The 20,541-nt window shown below is 39.9% G+C and overlaps 2 protein-coding genes across 2 annotated transcripts; both read right to left on the reverse strand.

Annotated features, from left to right (window-relative positions):
* Positions 1-3,020: 3,020 nt before the first annotated feature.
* Positions 3,021-7,632, reverse strand: LOC122066670 (MDIS1-interacting receptor like kinase 2-like; the record flags this gene model as incomplete). The annotated part of the gene is made up of 3 exons (XM_042630518.1): positions 4,809-7,632; positions 3,268-3,330; positions 3,021-3,150 (listed from the first exon to the last, which is right to left on the reverse strand). Coding segments are annotated over exons 1-3 (3,017 nt in total), but the record flags the coding sequence as incomplete, so codon positions are not given.
* Positions 7,633-12,790: 5,158 nt separating this feature from the next.
* Positions 12,791-19,149, reverse strand: LOC122066667 (zinc protease PQQL-like). Its single transcript, XM_042630516.1, has 9 exons — positions 18,747-19,149; positions 17,550-17,796; positions 17,328-17,453; positions 16,424-16,561; positions 16,176-16,310; positions 15,813-16,070; positions 15,607-15,744; positions 14,869-14,938; positions 12,791-14,776 (listed from the first exon to the last, which is right to left on the reverse strand). Exons 1-9 carry the CDS (start codon positions 18,953-18,955, stop codon positions 14,559-14,561), a joined length of 1,539 nt encoding a protein of 512 aa, XP_042486450.1. The 5' UTR covers positions 18,956-19,149; the 3' UTR covers positions 12,791-14,558.
* Between the last annotated feature and the right edge of the window lie 1,392 nt (positions 19,150-20,541).

A 20,541-nucleotide genomic window follows, 5' to 3' on the forward strand; every position in this document is an offset into this window, starting at 1 on the left:
TAGGAAAGGATCTATTAAATCAGTGGCGGACTTAATGTGTTGTGGAAGGCTTAGTCTGATGGTTGAGGCAAATCTAGTGAAGCTGATTTTGAAGGGCACTGGTTCAAACAAGGGCAAACTGGATTAAACTCAATGTAGATGGGAGCTCTTTAGGAAACCCAGGCAGAGCAGGGCCGGGGGTGTCTTAGAGACCACTCGGGTCATGTGGTTCTTCTTTCAAGACCTTCCTAGGTTTTAAAGATATCTTTGAAGCTGAGAATGTTGCCTTGTGGAAGGCATTATGCGAGCCGAAGAAATTGGAGTGCAGTTGTTTGGATTAAATCAGAATCGGCTACGGTAGTGACTTCGATGCAAGCAGGTGATATCCCTTGGTCCGTTCTTCAGAAGTGGACGTACTTGCAACCTTATCTTATGTCCATTCCATGGAAGATTACACATTGTTTTAGAGAGGGAAATCCCATAGCAGACTATCTAACTAAAGATGCGATGAAATGGAGAGTCTCGCGAACAATGATTAGGCTTCCTCTCCATCTCTTAGAGCAGTTAGGTACTGATGCTACTGGAAGATCTAGATTCAAATTTCTCCAAGTGCAGATAGGTACCCTGCTGATGGCAATGCCGAAGGTGGATTGGCCTATCTGCGATTTCTGGTTGTTATTTTGTTTTCTCGGGTGTTTTGTGGAGTTGGTGAAGACGGTGGTGAGTAGTATTCCACTGCATAATTTTTCAGTTTATTCAGCCATCCTCTTTAATAGTGCAAATGAAAAATTGGATTTGAAACTTCAGCTGGAGTGGGTATGCTAACTCCTTGAAGGGAGTAACAGTAAAGTGGAGTAAGCTCTGCAAGCCCAAGCAGGAAGGCGGTGTAGGCATTCAGCAGCTCAAAGAAATAAATATGGCTATGTTGGCAAAGTTTTGTTGGTACATTAAATCAGAGAAGTCTTCTTTTGCATCTTTTCTTCAAGGTCATCTTCTAGCTGCGGATGGATCATTGAAAAGAAATATTAATCCTTCATCTATCGTGTCTAGTTTATGCAAAGTGTGGGATTTTGTGTGCCACTCTAAAAAATAAATTGTTGGAGATGGGAAATCAATTAATTTTTTATACGACTGATGGTTAGGCAATCAAATTCTATTTGAAGAATTAGCAGAGACTCTCTCCCTCATAATATGACTGCTGCGGTCTCTGATTTCATGGTGGATGCACAATGGGTTCTCCTAGAGGTCACTTCTCCTGTTCTGCAAAATATTGTTTCTCGCATAATTTCCTTTCCCTTACCTTCGGTTGAGGTAACGGATAGAAGAGTATGGATGCTGAGTGAGTCGGAAAACTTCTCTGTGTTAGCAGCATGGGAAAGTTTGAGAGTTAAAAAGGAAGAAATAGGCTGGTACCGCCTAGTTTGGATGAAAGTTATCCTCCCACGCTTCTCAATATTCGGATAGATTAGTCCGTGGAGGTTTACCAACTGATGATAAAATAACTAGAAGTTCGATCCCTTTGGCTCGTAGATGTTGTTTATGCTGCAAGAGCGAGGAATCGTTTCATCATTTATTCCTAAAATGTGAATATGCCACTCGAATTCAAATGACCATACTGGACCATTTCTCTCAGAGATGGAGTGGATTCCTTTCAAAAGAGGAGCTATTTTCATGGTGGAAGAGAAAAGTTAGATCATTTCAATATGGTAAGATTTGGGAGCCACTCTCTATTATAATTCCTTATCACATTTGGACAGAGAGAAATCGAAGAATCTTTGAAAATCATCATAGAAATCCACTTTTGCAATGGAAGCAATTCTTCGAGATCTTTAGGAATTCTCAACTCAGATTGCAATGTATGTTATGTCAATTGCTGACCTTCTTCTCTCTAAAAAGTTGAAGGTGGCAACTGTGACGCTCCCTCCAAAACATATCATGGAAATTTTTTGGAATTTCCTCCCTCTGGGTTACTATAAGCTAAACATTGATCGTTGTTCTCTTGGTAACCCAAGATGCTTAGGGGCAGGTGGAAGTGATGAGAAATGAGGATGGCACTCTGTTGGTAAACTTTGCATATTATGAAGGCATAGGAACAAATTATATTGCAGAATTCTCTGCTTTCTTTCTCGGTCTTCGAATAGCAATGGAAAAATGTATGGATAAGTTATTGATCAAAAGTGATTCTGAAGCTGTGGTGGGTTATGTAAGAAACCAATCGATTCCATGGTGCTTTGAACAAAAATGGTGGTCTTCCAACAAATAGTTGGACAACATCTCATGGGGAATCTCTCATTGTTACAAAGAGGTCAATTCAGTAGCGGATAAGTTAGCAAAGCAAGGAGCATCAACGAGAAGTTCAAAAATCTGGAACGCAACTCCTCAGTTTGTTAACTATGATTTAAGCTGGGATTTCCAATAAAGGCCTAGATTTCGATTTATGTAATTTTCCTTTGATTGGATTGCTCCCTTTGCTGATGGTCATGCCGATGGTGGAGGAACAATCTAATGGTTTTTTTCTGTATTATATCTCTTTTCCCCAATTTTAATGATATACCTTTGCTAACTTTTAGCCAAAAAAATTAATTAATAATGACCTAATTTTTTGGATTAATTGGATTACAATAATTCATTTTTTAGGCCCTAATTAATCATTTTAGGAACCTCAATTTCTCATCATTTATTTAAAAATAAAAAAATAATAAAAAAAATAAAAGAGAGCCTAACATAGGAAAGGATGGCAAGACCAACAGGCACTTGTGCCTAGCCCTCTTGAAATGAGCTATGAAGTCTTCAACCTTCTCGGGACTTGACAACGCCTCTAACCCTTTTTTTTGGCTAAAAATTCATGTATATGAAAAATGGAAAAAGACAATAGAACAAATATAATACATCAATTGAGGGAGAGCAAAGAACCCTACCCTCACAATAGGGAGAGAAGGAGATGAACTAATTCCACCTACGGCATTGCCATCAGTAGAATTAGATAGCTACCCAACTCCACCAAGCAAAAATACTTGAAAATATCCTAGGTAAATCTGGACCTTGGACGGCCAGATGCATCCATATCTAATTCCATCTGCACCAGAGCTGGCCAAGTAGAAACCGGAATTGACACTTCAAAACAAGTAGCTGATTTCGACAAAAAATCAGCCATAGAGTTTGCTTCCCGACCTATGAGAGGCCCATAACACTTGATAGAATGTCTGAAAATGCCCTTCAGAAAAGAATATTCAGCAATCGGGTCAAAGCGCTAAAGGCTTTGTAGATAGTATTTGTGCCAATAAGCACCTTTACTGCCGTGAAGCCTTGAATCTCCCTTCCTTGCATTATTGGGTATAACCTCAAGCGCTCCTAATAAGATACCAGTTCAGACAGTTTAGTTCAAGGCCAAGGGTGGGGGTCTCACCCAAAGTTGAAGAGTTGGTTGTCTTTCATATCAAGCCATTGAAGCAGTGCATTGGGCTATGTTAGAACAAATACCAAGAAATACGAATAAAAGGAAACAATAGATCGGTACGACACAGAGATTTAACGAGGTTCACACATCAGGGTGGTGTGCTACGTCCTCGGGCGAAGAAGAAGATGATTCACTATGCAGAAGAGAGATTACACCCTAACAGCGGCGAGGAAGAACTCACCCTGAAACCCTAGCTTCGTGAAAACCCTAGAATACAATGACTCTCAACAAGCAACAGTACATTATATATATACTCCAAATAGTGGTTCGACCCATCGGGTCGCGGTCGATCCGGTCGAACCATACCGCAGGGGCTACGCCCCCGCACCCCCATACGAGATCAGTGATGGGCTCCGGGCTTGGGCCTATCGACCCAAGCCCTCTGCTTCCATCACAGATCTCAGAAAAAATTCCCATTCGGGTCGCCACCAAAATATGTCGGATCGGGTCAATCTTCAAAACGGGTCAAGAATTCGAGACAAACTTAACAGGCTACAATCGGACAATTCCATCGTGCATGAGCAGACAGTCCCGAAGAAATGGTAAGGCGCACCCAATACCCACAGTACAAGGCAGATTAACTTAAATCATTAAGCTAACTAGAGGAAATCAAGAAAATCATCAAACAAGCATAAATTCTTTACTTACCATGGAACCTGATTTCTTTTTTGAAATATCATCAGCACGAATCATATTGCAAGGAAAAAGATGGCTTCAAGATGGTAGTTTCTATTTTCTTAGACACGTAGTGCATGTCTGGCCGAGATTGTGGATTAGTGTCTAAACATGAGATTGCCAGCTTCATCATAGACAAGAGTTCTTCAAGTGTGTCCATCATGGGAGGGGAGAGCCGTTTGTCCAACGCATTTCTCAATAGCATCATTTGCTTTGGTGATGGCAATACTGAGTACGATGATGATAGTAGCACAGAGATGAGTTCACTTGGATGCCTTCCTATCAGCACTTCTAGTCTTAATACCCCAAAGCTATAAACGTCACATTTTCGGGTAACCTTCATTGTGTAGGAAAGCTCTAGAAGGCAAAAAAAATAATAATAATAATAATAATAATAAAAAATCCTTTAATTAGATTTCTAAAACTTAAAATCTAATAGTAACTAACTCATTAATTAAGGAAAGTATCAATTAAATTCAAAATTTATGTTATTGGGACTTACTCAATTTTGAAGATTATGATAATGAAAATATTATTCCAAACTAATGATAAAAATGTCTTGTTGGATGAAATCTGATCAATTATAAAGTCCCACCAAGTAATAATATTGAATAGAAAAAAATGAAGAATTAGTTCTAAGATATTGAAATAAAATATTTCATGCAAGCACTGCCTCAACAATGGTGAATCCTATTACCTGGAGCAACATATCCACCCGTCCCCACTTGAGAAGTCCAATTGGATGAATCAGGCTTTAGAAGTCTAGCAGTGCCAAAGTCGGACACACATGCCTCATAATCTTCATCCAACAAAATGTTATTGCTCGATATGTCACGGTGAATGATTGGTGGTGAACAATCATGGTGCATGTAAGACAAAGCACTTGCCACACCTTTAATAACATTGACCCTTCTTATCCAATCCATTTCTAAAGCAAGCTCACCATTGTTGAGGACCATAGCCAAACTTCCTCTCTCAAAATACTCATAAACTAAAAGAGAGTGCTGTGCAAATGAACAAAAACCATATAGTTTTACAATGTTTCGGTGTTGCAGTTTTGTCAAGGCACAAATCTCATTTCTAAATGTTTGTATGGTAGCATTCTCACACTCATCTTGTAAGGATTGGTGAATCTTTTTGACAGCTACTACTTGATCTGTTGATAGCATTGCTATGTATACACTTCCATATCCTCCCGTCCCAATGCAATATTTGGCATCAAAATCCTCAGTTGCTTCAATAATTTCTTGATATACTATTCTTCCATCATAATTCCATATTGAAAATAAATCCGTAGCATGGGCTGTTGTTCTTTGCTTTGTCTCAACGATTCGTACCCTTCGGTGGACAGCATTAGCTATGACAAAAGCAAACAGAAGAAATAGCACACCTAATAATGGAACCAAGACAGCAATCAGGATTTTGTGGTCTGATTTCCCATTTTCTCCTTTCGACAAGGGGGATTTGCATGGTTGCATACCACTTGCATTGCCACACAGTGCTGTGTTGTTTCTTAAAGCTTCTATTGTAGCATTTTGGAAGGCTTTGTTGTTCGGAAGTGGACCCACAAACTCATTGTAAGATATATCAATGGATGTCAAGCTAGACATTCCATTGAATGCAGAAAAAATGGAACCTGAGAGTTGATTGTGGGAGAGATTTAACTTTTCCAAGTTTCCACTGAGCTTGTTTTGACTAAGATCCAATAGAATTTGAAGGTAAACCAGATTGCCGATTTGAGGGGGAATGCTTCCATTCAAACTGTTGTTGCTTAAATCCAGATATAATAAGTTGGAGCAGTTCCCTATTTCTTTTGGTATTTGTCCGCTCAAACCGTTTGTTGACAAGTCAAGATTTGTCAGGCTATATAGCCTTCCAACTTCTAATGGTAAACTGCCAGAAAGTTGGTTGCCACTCAGACTCAGATTTAGTAAAGATGTCAACTCACCGAATTCCTTAGGAATTTCTCCCACCAGGTAATTTGAAGAAAGGTCAAGAGTATGCAGTTGACTTAACAACCCAAGCTCCCGAGGTATCTTCCCAGTAATATTATTCCCAGCCATCTTTAGAGCTTGAAGGTTTTGGCATTGGCCCCAGGTTGATGAAAGTTCACCATGCATTTGATTATTGCTCAAATCAATGTAATTCAAATTTTCATAAACCCCAAAGTCTTCTGATAAGTTTGCACCAATTTGGTTATTGTCAAGTCGAACTCTAAACAAGCCTGTGCAATTTTTGAAGCCCTTTGGAATAAGACCTATGATATGGTTGTTGAATGCAGTGAAGTTTTCAAGTGATCCACTCATGCATAGGCCTTGTGGGAGACTACCTGAGAAATGGTTATCTCCCAATTGCAGGTTAGCCAAATTGGTAAGATTTCCTATTTCTTCAGGGATTGATCCAGAAAGTTGATTTTTCAGTAGGTTCAAATTGGTGAGCTTCTTTAGGTTTCCCAAAGTGGTAGGGATGCATCCGGTTAGATTATTGAGGGGCAGATCTAGGTCAGTCAGACTTGTCAAATTACCTATTTCTAAAGGAATCCTACCAGAGAGTTGATTCTGATAGAGGGATAAAGTGGTTAGGTTTCTCAAATTACCTAAAGAGGCAGGGATTGAACCATTGAAATTGTTCTTAGGCAAGTATAGGTCAGTAAGTGACTTCAAATTTCCTATTTCTTGAGGGATGGAACCAATCAGATTATTATTTTCCAGGCTTAACGACCTGAGCTGTGTCAAATTTCCTAATTCCTGGGGAATGGGACCTGAAAGTTGATTTCGGTAGAGGTATAGAATGTACAGTTCTCTCAACTTGCCTATTGATGTAGGGATTGAACCAATGAGATTGTTTTGGTACAAAGAGAGCTCATGCAGATAGCTCAAATTACCTAGAGATTCAGGTATGAAACCAGAGAGGTTGTTGGAGTACATGGTCAGAATAGTAAGGTCTTTCAATCTTCCCATTCTGTAAGGTATGGATCCACTGAAATTATTCTGATCAAGATACAAGATTTTAAGACTGGTAAGTAAGCAGATTTCAGATGGAACTAAGCCAGAGAACTGATTCATGGACAGATCAAGGTATTTGATAACCGAAAGGTTGGCAATGGTGCATGGAACAGTGCCAAGAAATGAATTATTAGTGAGATTCAGACTTGTAAGAGCAGAAAATGAGGGAAAGGGGAAGTTCTCAACCATACCTTGTAAGCCCATGCTTGGTAAGTTAATTTCAGTGATGATTCCCCTTTGATTGCAAGCAATTCCAATCCAACCGCACCATGGGTCAGATCGCAGAGAGGAATTAGTTGCGTTAGGATGAAGTAGTGTCCATGAATGGAGAACAGATTGGGTTTGGTTGTTGAGAGTAGCTTTCCATTTGAGGAGGGCATCAGCTTGGTCTACGGGGCCAGTGCGGATGGAATTCAAGGCATAGGAGTAGGAAGGAGCAAGAAGCAAAGTGAAGAACAGGAAGGATGGGAGATTGAAGGAGAGGGATTCCAGTATAGTTGGGTTGGAGAAAGCCATGTTTGTGGTTGCCTTCAGTGATTGAAGAGTAATGGGACATTTATAGTACGAAAATGATGTCGTCAGCCTACGGTGGTTTTCTGTAAAAGGCATTTAAAATTTGCATAGAATTACCAGATTGTCCATAGCTACGTAAGTATGAAATCATTAAACAACCTCACATAGAGTCATACCATCGTGATTCAATGTCATTCAAGACTACTATTTGCATTCGTTTCCTTATACTTTTCTTTCTCATCTTAAGTCAAATGATAGATAGAGATATATTTATATATAGGAAGAAAGAATACTATCAAGTTGTGTATATTTACGGGCCAGTCAAGAAGGAAAGGTTGCTCCTTTTGATGGACGAGATTAAGGCTCGCTTGCAGGTGTGGAGGGGTAAACTGCTGTCTATGGTTGGTCGCGTGGAGTTGATTTGGTCTATGATCTCTGATATGCCAATTCATAACTTTTAGTTTATTGGTGGCCTGAATCTATGATTAAAACCACGGAACGTTGGATAAGGAATTTTCTGTGCTCAGGGGAGATTAACATGGTTAAGAAAATAACGGTGAAATGGGAGGATGTTTGTAGGCCTAAGGCAAAAGGAGGATTAGGAATCAGAAGATTGAGGGAGGTGAACTGTGCGGGTCTTAGTAAACTCGTGTGGCAGATGAAGCATGAAGAGATAGTTTTTAGTAAGTTCTTGCGGGCGAGGTTTGTGGGTGAAGGGGAAAATCTCAGGAGGGGGTACAAATCGTCTTCGGTGTTAAAAGGCATAGCAAAGATGTGGAATTTTGTCCCTGCATCTGAGCGTTGGATGGTGGGGAATGGTGAGGATATTTTGCTTTGGCAAGATAGATGGTTGGGTCCCCATTCTATTGTGGAGCTCTCTCATCTTCCCCTGTCTTGTTTCTATCAGAGCACATGCAGGGTTGTGGATTTTGTTTTGGGTGATCAGTGGTGTTTTCCTTGGGTTTCTTCTGATTTCTTGAATCAAATATTCAGGGAAATCAGTAGTATCCCTTTGCCGCTGGATCAGAAATATAGATGTTGCTGGTCTCTATCTACATTAGGCTCCTTCAATACAAGGTCTGCCTAGGAGGCATTGAGAAGTGGAAGACCGAAGGTGAGTTGGGCAAAGGTGGTGTGGGGGTCAGATGTGTTGCCTCGTCAGTCAGTGTTTGGATGGAAGCTAATGCATGGTAAGCTTCCTTGTGATGAAAAGTTGAAAAGAAAAGGGGTATGCCTGCCTTCTAGGTGCGAGTTATGCAAGAAGGCTGAGGATTCTATTCCTCATCTGTTTTTGGAGTGTGATGGCGCTGTTTTTATATGGAGTGCATTCACAGAGGTTTTTGGAATTCGCTGGCAAAAACAGTGGGCATATTTCTTGGAGCACATTAACTGGTGGTCCCAAAAATCCAGCGCCATTGGTCTATTTCAGATATGGATGGTGGGGTTGATCCTCGTTCCATAGTTTATATGGATGGAGGGGACTTCAAGGAGATTTAGAGGAGTAGATCGCTCATATAGTTAGGTCTTTCTGACCACTATTGATATGATTAAAAGGCGTGGTCCTAGGAAAGATGATAGAATTAAATCATGATTGGATCATCAGAGGTGCAGTAGGCTGAACACAGTGATGCCAAGACGAAGAGTGAAGTGGGTGTGGGAAGCTCTATGGCTGCTGCCAATGGTAGGTTGGTGGAAGTTAAATTGTGATGGTTCATTGCTGGGAAATCCAGGGAAAGCTGGGGCAGGTGGTCGGATAAGGGACATCAATGCTCAGGTTGTCTCGCTCTTCAGTTGCTTTTTGGGAATGCTTCTAGTTTTCAAGTTGAGTTTTATGCATTGATAGAAAGAATTGAAAGAGCGAGGGAGATGCAGTGTGATTCGCTATGGATTGAATGTGATTCCGTCTCGGTGGTTCTTATGGTGCAAAGGGGTTTGGTCCCGTGGTTTGTATGGCAGAAGTGGTATTTTCTTCTCTCTTATCTTAGGGCTATTTGCTGGAAAATCACTCATTGCTATCGGGAGGCAAATCCCATAGTGAATTTTCTGACAAATATGGCAGCTAAGAACGAAGTGTCTACAACAAATTTGGTGTGGCCAATGGAAGTGCTTCAGTTTTTGTCTAATGGTGCAATGGGTAGATCGTGTTTCAAATTCTATTAGCGGTTGGTTTTTTTTTTAGGTCCTAGTCCCTTCTCCTGCTGATGGCAATGCCATAGGTGGGGGAGGTTTCTAGATTTCTGTTTTTGTCTCTGTGTATTCTCCTTGAGTTCGGTTCCTTGTACAGTTATTTTCATCTTTAATATACATGACCTTTTAGCGAAAAAAAAGGCTGCGTATGTTTATACTTAGATATAGCATATGTGGAAAGATTGTGCTGCCCTTGTGCCTAAGATGCTTTCATATGTCCTCCCATTGGCTCTTGTGCTAGTGTATACATGTGCCAAGAGGGTAGCATTCTCTTGCTCTCATATATATATATATATATATGAAAAGTATTCTCTATCTGTAGTCTACGCCAGCGCTCCCTACGTCTATCTCTCTCTTGCCCCAGTAAAAGGTAAAGCTGTAATTTTATAGGAGTGGAGGAGAGAGAGACACATGAGAATGTTGACTTAGGCCAAAATATGCTTTTCATAAACACACACACGCATATGGGGAAAGGGTTCCTGAAAGGTTACATGGCCCCTACGGGATGGAAGTGCATGTGGATGCATCAATAGGAGCACGATTTCTACCTAGCTTTCATGAGGGATAGAGCAATCATTTCACTCCCTCTATATTTGAGCACAGAGTCCACATTGCCTTTTTGAAATTATATTTTTTTCCCCATAGTTGTTTGTCCCACTAATTTCTTATTCTTGATGAATACCAGCTAGATAATGCTTCATAGAGGTGCTGATGGTTCTTGCTAGCGACAACCATTGAAAAATCACTTACTCCAAAAGCGTTTTCACCGGATGGCAGGAACTAGGAACTGAGAACACTTTTGTTGTAAAAAAAAAACCATTTTTGTTTATGGAAATTCAAAAGTCTTTGTTTTTATTGTGTGAGAGAGAAATGTGGGTTGTTGAGAGAGAGAGAGAGAGAGAGAGAGAGAGAGAGAGAGAGAGAGAGTTGCCGAGAGAGAGAGTTGTTGAGAGAGAGAGTGGTTGTCTTTTGCTCAACGATAAATCACTGAGAACACACTTGCTGTCATGGGAATCAGCATCAAAGTCCTTTCCATCAATTGTTATTTCTTGGTGATAGTCCAATACACTACTACACTTTTCAACGTTGTGTCTGGTTCAAAGACTTCTTTTACTAAAAAAAATAAAATCACTTCTCTAATTTTTTTTTTAGTATTTTCGTTCCTGTTATTCTTACTCTATTATGGTTTTAGTGCGAAGTATTGGAATGGGTATCACTGTATCAGTCATCCCCAAAATCGATATGGTATAAGAATGGTTCGATGTTGGATTACCTGCATTGAATAAAAATACCTTGCTTTAGAAAAAAATATATTTTTTTAACTGTTTTACCCGTAATTCATACCATTCAACCGATATAGTATTGGCAACGTATCAAGATCAAAGATTTAAGATTTGTCAAAATCTCTATCATTATGGTTCAAGGTATCACTATCGAATCTGTATCAATCATGGTTTTAAGTATCGGTGCGTATCGTGTCGTATCGGCCGATACGTATCCGTATCGATAGGCATTGGTACGATACATATCGATACGTATCATGAAAATTTTAAAACCCTTATGTATCGATACGTATCCTACGATACGCACCGATACGCACCGATACTCATCGATACACCACCGATAAGCACCGATACTCACCGATACGTACCGATACTCTATGAAAAATTCAAAATTGAAGTGAAATGTATGTTTCGGTATGTATCGGTACGTATCGGTATGTATCGGTACGTATCGATAAGTATCGGTGCGTATCGGTATGTATCGACTGATACACACCGATACGTACTGATACGGTCATAAAATGGCCAAAATGGGTAATTTTTTAGAAAACATAATTTTTTGAGGTGTTTTTGTTCCAAAGTTGCTGCCAACCATTTTTCTCTCTAACTAAAGTGGAAATCAAGGTTGGGAACAAGGATTTTACATTTATGGGACAATTACAAACCTTGGATTCTTAGTGCGATACTCTCAATTTACTGTTTATGCATAATACATATTATATATAACTTTTTTTTAACTATTTTTTTATGCAAATGTGTATAAAAAAGTGTTTCCTATCCATTTATGTGTGTATCTTTAGCGTATCTCCGATACGATACGATACCCTCTGATACGTATCTTAATTTTGGCTGACCAATACGACCGATACCGATACTTTAATCCTTGGAAGAGAAACACCTAACGTGAGGAAAATTACAACTAAAGTGCTCTCCCAGACATGTTCTGCCTCTAGATGTGAGCGCAATTGGAGTATGTTTACTCATCCACTTAAAGAAGCTGAATCAATTGGATCACAAACGTTTTAAGCAGCTGGTGTATGTGCACTACAACATGCAAGGATTAAAGTATCGGTATCGATCGTCGTATCGGTTGGTCAAAATTAAGATACGTATCGGAGGGTATCGTATCGTATCGGAGATACGCTAAGATACGCTAAAGATACGCACATAAATGGATAGGAAACACTTTTTTATACACTTTTGCGTAAAAAAATAGTTAAAAAAAAATTATATATAACATGTATTATGCATAAACAGTAAATTGAGAGTATCACACTAAGAATCCAAGGTTTGTAATTGTCCTATAAATGTAAAATCCTTGTTCCCAACCTTGATTTCCACTTTAGTTAGAGAAAAAAATGGTTGGCAGCAATTTTGGAACAAAAACACCTCAAAAAATTGTGTTTTTCTAAAAAATTACCCATTTTGGCCATTTTATGATCGTATCGGTACGTATCGGTGTGTATCGGTCGATACATACCGATACGCACCGATACGTACCGATACATACATTTCACTTCAATTTTGAATTTTTCATAGAGTATCGGTACGTATCGGTGCGTATCAGTGGTGTATCGGTGCGTATCGTAGGATACGTATCGATACATAAGGGTTTTAAATTTTTTATGCATCGTATCGGTATGTATCGTGCCGATGCCTACCGATACGGATACGTATCGGCCGATACGGCACGATACGCACCGATACTTAAAACCATAACAACATGAGATTGAGTATAAAGCACATAGTATGGGATGGATAATGACAAAGATCCAATCGAACTCAACATCTTCCAGTTGCAGTCAAATGTGGAGGATCCTATGTACGAGCGGGTGAGGGATCACAGCGAACCGGTGGTAGGCCCAACCCTAAGCTTGCTAGTTAGATGGGGCTGATGTTCACAAGTTCATGTATTCTCGAGATGGGGCTGATCCCCTAAGCTTTTGAGTCCCAACCTGGCAGGGATGATGAGGATATTGACTAGTTACAATCTGATGGCCGTATTCATACATATTGCCCTCTAATAGTGGAGATGATGGTGATTGTGATAGCAAGCCTTCAAGAGGAATTTGACCAGGCAGAGCCAGAGTCAGAGCCTAAGCCTATCTGATTCACAGGAGAGACTCAGTTTGATAATGCTACACAAGATGCCTACCATGGTGTGCATGCCCCCATATGTGCAGGCTATACTAAAAGCCCCCGCCGCAGGTTCAAACCAAATGAGGAGCATGATAGCGTTAACTTGGAGATGGGTGTTTCTTCCCTGTTTGACACACTAGGAGGCCTCAGTCTAGAGGGAAGACGTGGGTTTGAGCAACCAGGACAGTGGCATGCACCATCATTTCCCACAGGCACATCTAGTGTCAAGTATGGTGGGTATGGTGGGTTTGATCAGCATGGCTCTACATTGTCTGCATTTCGCACTACTCATGACGATCAGTCACAAGGTGTGGCATCTTTCGTTGATAGCATTTTCTCCTTCCCAGGCCCCAACAACAGCCCTATCAATCCAGTACACCAAGTAGTGTATACAATGGAGGCACATTCGCATCATCATCCTCAACTAGTGATCTATATAGGAGATTAGAGTACCTAGTGTATGTTGATGATGCCAGTAAGTCACCTATCAGGCTTTTGTGAGGACCTTTGAGCATTTCTTCTGACATACCATGACACGACCATCTTTTGCAATCGAGTCGAAGGAATGGTTTCGTCAGCAACAGCAATCTTTTGAGCCCGCCAGGAACTCAATGTGGTATTGACATAGAGTAGGAGACTACTAGGAGGAAGGGCATGGGACTTCTGCTCTTTAACACCTTTGGGCTTTCATGTGAACTTGTGATTCGTGAAAGTCAATGTCAGTGACTGTACACTTGTACTCTTAATGTGACATTGTGACATTTAATAATAGTGAATAATTTTCTCCATTCATCTTGCAATTGCATATTGGTTTCTTTATATTTGGTACATAAATAGGACTAAATCATGTGTACATAGTTTCTTTATATTTGGTATGTTATAGTACTACTGAATCATGTGAGGAACATACGCTATCTTTGAGAAATATACAGGCAAGGTATGGCGTACATTGCCAACCTTGGGTATGAAACCAAAGTAACAATTTATGTGTGCTTTTCAACAATATAAAGGTTCAACTGTGTTTAGGGACGCTTAATTAGGGTCTCTGCCAAGCTTCAGCTCAAAATATAGTTGTTTGACCACCGAAATGGTTGAACAAATCAACCAACCGACACCGGCAGAATTTCGACCAGAAGTAGGTCAAAACCCAATACAATTCGGTTTCGACTAGGGTCGAAACTGACTTCTTGAACCTTGGATGTCAAAGGATTACACTTATCAACTCAGTAAACTAATTGCAATTCATTATGTGGTTAAGGGTATAAATATTTTGAAAAGTGAGTACCTAGGATGCAGTAAGATCCTACAATTAATCAATGTTTACCCTGGATCTGGTTTTGAGCAGACAATTTCGTCTGGAATGTTTTCATCGTCCCATGGGGAAATATTTCTGTCTTCCTCAAGAGAATTAACCTTCATCACAGCTGTTTTAAGATCAGCTATGGTTGCAGTAGCTCGAGGTTCAACTGTCTTAATCACGCAGCTGCATGATGTACAGAAGTTCTCAGCAAACTTGGATACCTCCGCCGCTGATATGTCTATTCAGGAGGAGAAAGAACAGAACAAGTGATAAGTACATAGAAAAGATAACAAAAAGTAGATTTAGAAAGTAAAACAGTAAAAAACTTACGAGGTAAGATAGTCTTTTGTAGCTGTGCTTCATACTCAATTCCAACAACAGGCTCATTGTGGAGAAAATGCTGTCAAATTAAAAATAATAATAATAAGATGATCATTATATAAGGACTTGAATGCTCTAATAACATCACAAGGATATGGATGTATCACAGATGGCAAATGAATGCATCTTCTTAGTTCTACCAAACACAGAACCGACACACTAGTCTGGCAACAGGGAGCATAAAATCCCAACTTGGTGCCCATCTTCCACATCTCTATGAAAGAAATTAAAGGGAAAGAATCAGAGAAGTTATGGCCTTATGGGTGAAGCATCCTTTAGAAATGTTACCTTGGTTCTGTGGTGCACTTTCTATGTCTGTATTTTGGACATAATATATTGGCTTGGGTTGGCATTCCAAACTGTTTATGGTAATAAAATTAACTCATCATGTACCAATCAAATAAAGACCAAGGGAACAAAAGTCAAATTTTCAACTCTGGTCAAGCCAAAGGCACACCCCAAAAAAATCACGATGTAGGTTGCCTATGCTTCTTGCAGATGTTTTCCAAACAAATGTACCTCAAATATAATGAACAAGCACAAAAGATGGTACTGACAGTAAAATAGGAAAATCAGGATATGAAGCAGAAGGGAGAGAGAAGGCAATAAGATTCAATATGACAAGAAATGAAAGTATAAAATCTGTCAATCATGCAATGACAGAAGAAATAGATGATCTTGAAGTACCTGCAGATATTCATCTCGTAGGCTGGTTGACTGCATTTGATCACGCTCCAAATAGGCAGATTCAATTTCTGACATCATTAAAGCTCGGACAGTTGATATTTCACGATCTGAAAAACCGTGCAGCCGAACCCTTGCAACCTGAGCATAAAGCAACATTGAGAACAAAGGAGAAGAAAGTAAACCATCATATGGTGCCATAATTATACCTCCATCAGTATTGATTCGAGGGCTTCAACAGTCCCTTTCTCTTTGCAAGTCGAAGTCATTATATAAGCCTTCATAGGTCTAACAAGAACATCAGCAGCAGAATAGCATGAGAAGTATGGTGGATCCTTTCTACGAGATAGTTTAAAGAATCTCTGGTTTAGAGCAGAATGGAACATCGCTTCTGCTACTGAATTCCTATAATCCTTTACAGTCTTCAACTCTCCCACTAGCATCTTACAACTGACCATCACTGCAGACTGTTATGAGCCAATCCAAGAGAGCAAAGTCAAAAGTGATGTTTTCATATGTAACTTGTCCACAGCCATATATATTAAAATATATAGAGTTGCCTGAATACTGACCCCAGCAGCTTCAGATTCAACAAAACATGAAAACCGCGGCTCATCATTGGAAGGAACAGGGAAATAAGGTATAATTGGAGGGTCAGAAGCAGAAACTTTATGTCCAAAATGAGTCTTTATCAGTTCAACTACACTCTGCACACAAGAAGGAAGAGGTTAACTGTTTATAAAGCTGAATTGGTATAATTGTTACCATTTAAATTTAAGAGCCAAATCTAAATACAAAAAAATAAATAAATAAATAAAACCTGAGTATCAGAAAAATCTCCAACAGCTACCACAGCCATATGGTGCAAATGGTACCACTTCCGATAAAATTGCTTAACAGTCTCAGGCGAAACTGTCCGAATCACTTTTTCAAGTCCAATTGGTAGACGCTCAGCATACTGCAATCAGTTAGCAAGTTTAAAGAAGAAACCATGATGCAGAGTAGAAAGTACTTATGGAAGACGGAAAGGGAAATCCTGGCCCCACCAAAGATGCAACATGACTGACAGCATGTCCCGTTTTATATTATCTACAATTGCCCAAGATGCTGTTCAGCATTCAAATACTAATGTATCGCATTTCTGAATGCAGCTTAATTATCCAGAAAATGATAATTTAACATGACTTGAAACTGAAAATTTAGTTGAACTCATCATCATCTCTAGAGTCTCGTCCCAACTATTTGGGGTCACTCACTGCAAAAACTCCAACTGAACTCAATGTGAAATAATATATAACCCAATATTCTCATAGAAGGAAAATTAGAAACATCCTTTTTCTTCATTTGCTAACATGGACATATGAAAGAAATATATACCTATCTGGAATTTATCCTAGTTAACAGTATCAGTTTTTTTATTTTTTTATTTTTTTATTTTTTATTTTTATTTATTTTTTATGATAGCAATATTAGTGATCAAAGATGTATGGCTGATAGATGATATGCTTCTGACTCTCAGCAAGTGACAAATGCACAACAAAAGACACAAGGATGGACCATATAGATATTACAAGATAGCAGCATTATAAAACATAAAGAGATATTGACCTCAAGGGAATTTCAGGACGAAACCTGAACATTATTTCACAATAGATGTGGAAATACGTTTAAATGAGCCCATTTAAAAATGACATATGGAATAACACAGAATTGGGCCAAAGTACCTTAGAACCTTCCATCATTAAAACCCAATGAGCATCCTGCATTCGCCCATTAGCATTGCGGCTTCCTCTGTATTCTTCTAAAACAGCTCCTCTTTCTTTTTCCAAATCATCTGCCGAAACTCGAACCTACATTTTACAAGTGAATAAAGCTGTCCGATCAAACACAAAGTAGAAAATCATAAAAACAATGGGTCACTAAATAGTAAAACACAGTGTTACTACCTCAGAGCTAAATTCTGCCAAGACCGATATAGCCCGAGATAAAAGCTCAGGCTTGTCAACAGGAATGAGAAGCTCATATATGGTTTCATCGGCTGATGTTAAGGCATTCTGACAAGCACCAAATTCTGCCCCAATGCTTTCCAGAAACTTGACAATGTCATGATTTGTGTATTTCTTGGTGGCACTGAAAGCAAGATGCTCTACTATGTGAGCAACTCCCCTCTCATCCTCCTCTTCCAAAACTGAACTGCCATGAACCAAATGAAATGGCCCACTTAAACAATCAGATAGAAGAAGTGTTTGTAAAACAAAAAATAAATAAATTCTTGCTTAACAAAAGAGATTTCAATACCAACTTCCAACTGACTGCAGCTATCTACCGTTGTGGTGCCAGTACTGAGAAAATATAGACAAATAAACGCGACAACAGATTTTTTAAATAAAACCTGAAACAAATTTCATTATTCACTGTCCATTAAGGGAAATCCGAAATCGCTGGAATGCATTTCACACATGAGAAACCAGGTGATCTGCTGTGTCCGAGAGTAGCAGTGTACCACCACATACCCAATCCCTAAGGTATAACAGAGAAACTAAACCATCTATTAAGACATAGAAAATCCGATCAACAAAATCTTTTGTTTAGCTTAATATTGCGATTAACGAAGCCAAACCATTTAAGGCTAGGTTCTTCCAGTCCACTATGACACTATGTAAATAATCAATTACAGAATATGTCTAAGTAATATTGAATAACAAAGAATTCCAGTTCAACAAGTTATATATCACATGAAACAGCATACCCTGCATTCTTAGCACAAGTTCCTCAAAACCCAAGAGATGGGCCACACAGGGAAATGCTCAAAGCAGTTCCCAGAGATATTGACATTTTTATTTATTTATTTATTTATTTCAAGTTAGCTGCAATCTCCACGAATAACATGACTAGAGGAAAACCCATAAAACATACAGGAGATATTCATAGACGAAATCTATTTTCTCCATTCAAAAAAGATAGTGCTCACAAATTACCAAAGTTCAAAGGCAATAAAAAAACCGAAGGGAAAGGAATCATAAAGGAAAAACAAAGTCCTAAAATTACCAAGTAGAAACAGCCAAAGACAACCGATGGTTTAAGAAGGCAAGAAGAAAGCAAGCAATCGCCCAGAGTGGAGAGAAGAGAAGCAAAGCACTAACCCGGCCTTAATAGCAAGGGCGAGAGCAGCCCGCATTCTGGGCTTAGAATTGGATCGGACGTAGTAACATAGACCATTATCGAGCCTACCATAATCCACTCCAACAGGGTCTTCACCAAGAACATCGTCCATGGACACATTCACCAGCTTCAGAGACCTAAATCCATGCTTCTGTGCTAAACGCCTAGTCTCCGCTGGAAGCAAATCCATGGCTTCCCCTATTCCTCTGCTCTGCTCTGCTCTCTCTCACTACTCCCCTTTAAAGCTTTGCAAATCTCAATGCCATTTTCAGCTTTTCACTGAACAAATCAAAATTAAATAATTGATGGGAAAATGTTCCACTAATTAGGCACAGAATATTCCCATCATTTCCATTGAAACTTGAAAGTGGTTCGTTTCTCCTGGGAAGTCTAGTCAGAAATATTGTACGTGTGAGTGACGCTGTGACTGAAGTAGTAAACGAACGGTGTAGAAACACTCTCTCCACTGTACAATTGGATCGGAATAAGTTCTCGGGGCCCAACAATACATGTATATATTCCCATCCAATCGCTGAAGGCGGGGCCGCTCCCACTTCTCGGCCGAAAGCTTCTTTTATGGCTCTTCTTATCTCACACGTTGGAATCCAGATCGTCTCTAATAGGGGTGTCAATCGGTCGGGCCGGTCCCGTTTTGATCGGGCTTAATCAGGCTTGAAGACTTTCAAAGGCTACACCGTGTCCGCCCATTTAACTAATCGGGCTTAGTTATTAAGGGCATGGTACACTTTATATTCGGTCGGTCGGTCTCGGGCTATAATCGGGCTACCTTAATCGGGCTTTAGTCGGGCCTTAACCGGGCTACGGACATGTTTAATGTTAAACGGGCTTTAACCGATTTTTAAACGGGCCCTCTTTAAAATGTGCTCCTATATTCCGGCCCACTCATGCAAGCCCAAAAAAATGACAATAAATCAATAAATGATACCAAATATAACCATTATTTAAAATGTAAACATGTCTTTTACTTTTTAGTTTTTACTCTGTAATTTGGGGGGTAAAATAGGTATTCTACAATCATTAAAGGGTCGGGCCAAGTCGGTGCACAATAGGCCGGTCTCGGTCGGGCGTTATTCGGTCGGGCGCCCGACGGTCCAAGTAGCAAAACCGAGACCGACCATTTATAAATGGGCCGGGCTCAAGCCCGACACGTTTAATAAGCGGTCCAGGTGGGGCCGGTCTATAAACGGTCGGTCCTGATCGGTTTAGTCGGGTCGGGCCACGAATTGACATCCCTAGTCTCTAACACACTGGGTGCTCAACGCATATCCAGTGGCCGGGAGAATGCGGGCACATACTCGAATACATTGGGATGCGCACTTAAATTGTTACATGCCTTAACCAGATAAAATTTGAACTTTTGTGATGGGTCTCGGGCTGGAGGTAGAGAGCACCAATGGGTTGTGGCTTGCGACAGCCCATTGCAAAAGGGGGAGGAATGACCCTACTTGCTTATGCATTTCAGGATCCGGCTCCTCTCCTTATCCATGATCGCCTAAGTCTTGCCCATAGCTTCCTAGGCGATCGACACCTATCCTAGATCCATCTAAGGGTTATAGTTAATTCTCAAGAAAATCACCCATCAGACTTTTCTCAACCCATACCCGATAGAAATGAGAGGAAGAAGGATGAACACAAAATAGGGAGAGTCATCGTTCCTTGAAGGGAGCCCTTTCTCTTTTCTCCCTCCCCAATTAAAAGCTCAAATACGTTGGAATTGTGAAAACCAGGGGAAAGATTTTTCAGATGGAGGGAGGT

The sequence above is a fragment of the Macadamia integrifolia genome, unplaced genomic scaffold (assembly GCF_013358625.1).
Source record: "Macadamia integrifolia cultivar HAES 741 unplaced genomic scaffold, SCU_Mint_v3 scaffold2519, whole genome shotgun sequence".
Classification (NCBI taxonomy): domain Eukaryota; kingdom Viridiplantae; phylum Streptophyta; class Magnoliopsida; order Proteales; family Proteaceae; genus Macadamia; species Macadamia integrifolia.

What these genes read in the sequence shown, in the direction of transcription:
- LOC122066667 (XM_042630516.1), bottom strand. Translation starts at nt 18,955, where the DNA reads ATGGATTTGCTTCCAGCGGAGACTAGGCGTTTAGCACAGAAGCATGGA. An exon ending in GCCCTTGCTATTAAGGCCGG is followed by an intron (nt 17,797 to 18,746) that starts GTTAGTGCTTTG and finishes GGTTCATGGCAG; the next exon opens with TTCAGTTTTGGAAGAGGAGG. An exon ending in TTGAATCTGAAGCTGCTGGG is followed by an intron (nt 16,071 to 16,175) that starts GTCAGTATTCAG and finishes GGCTCATAACAG; the next exon opens with TCTGCAGTGATGGTCAGTTG.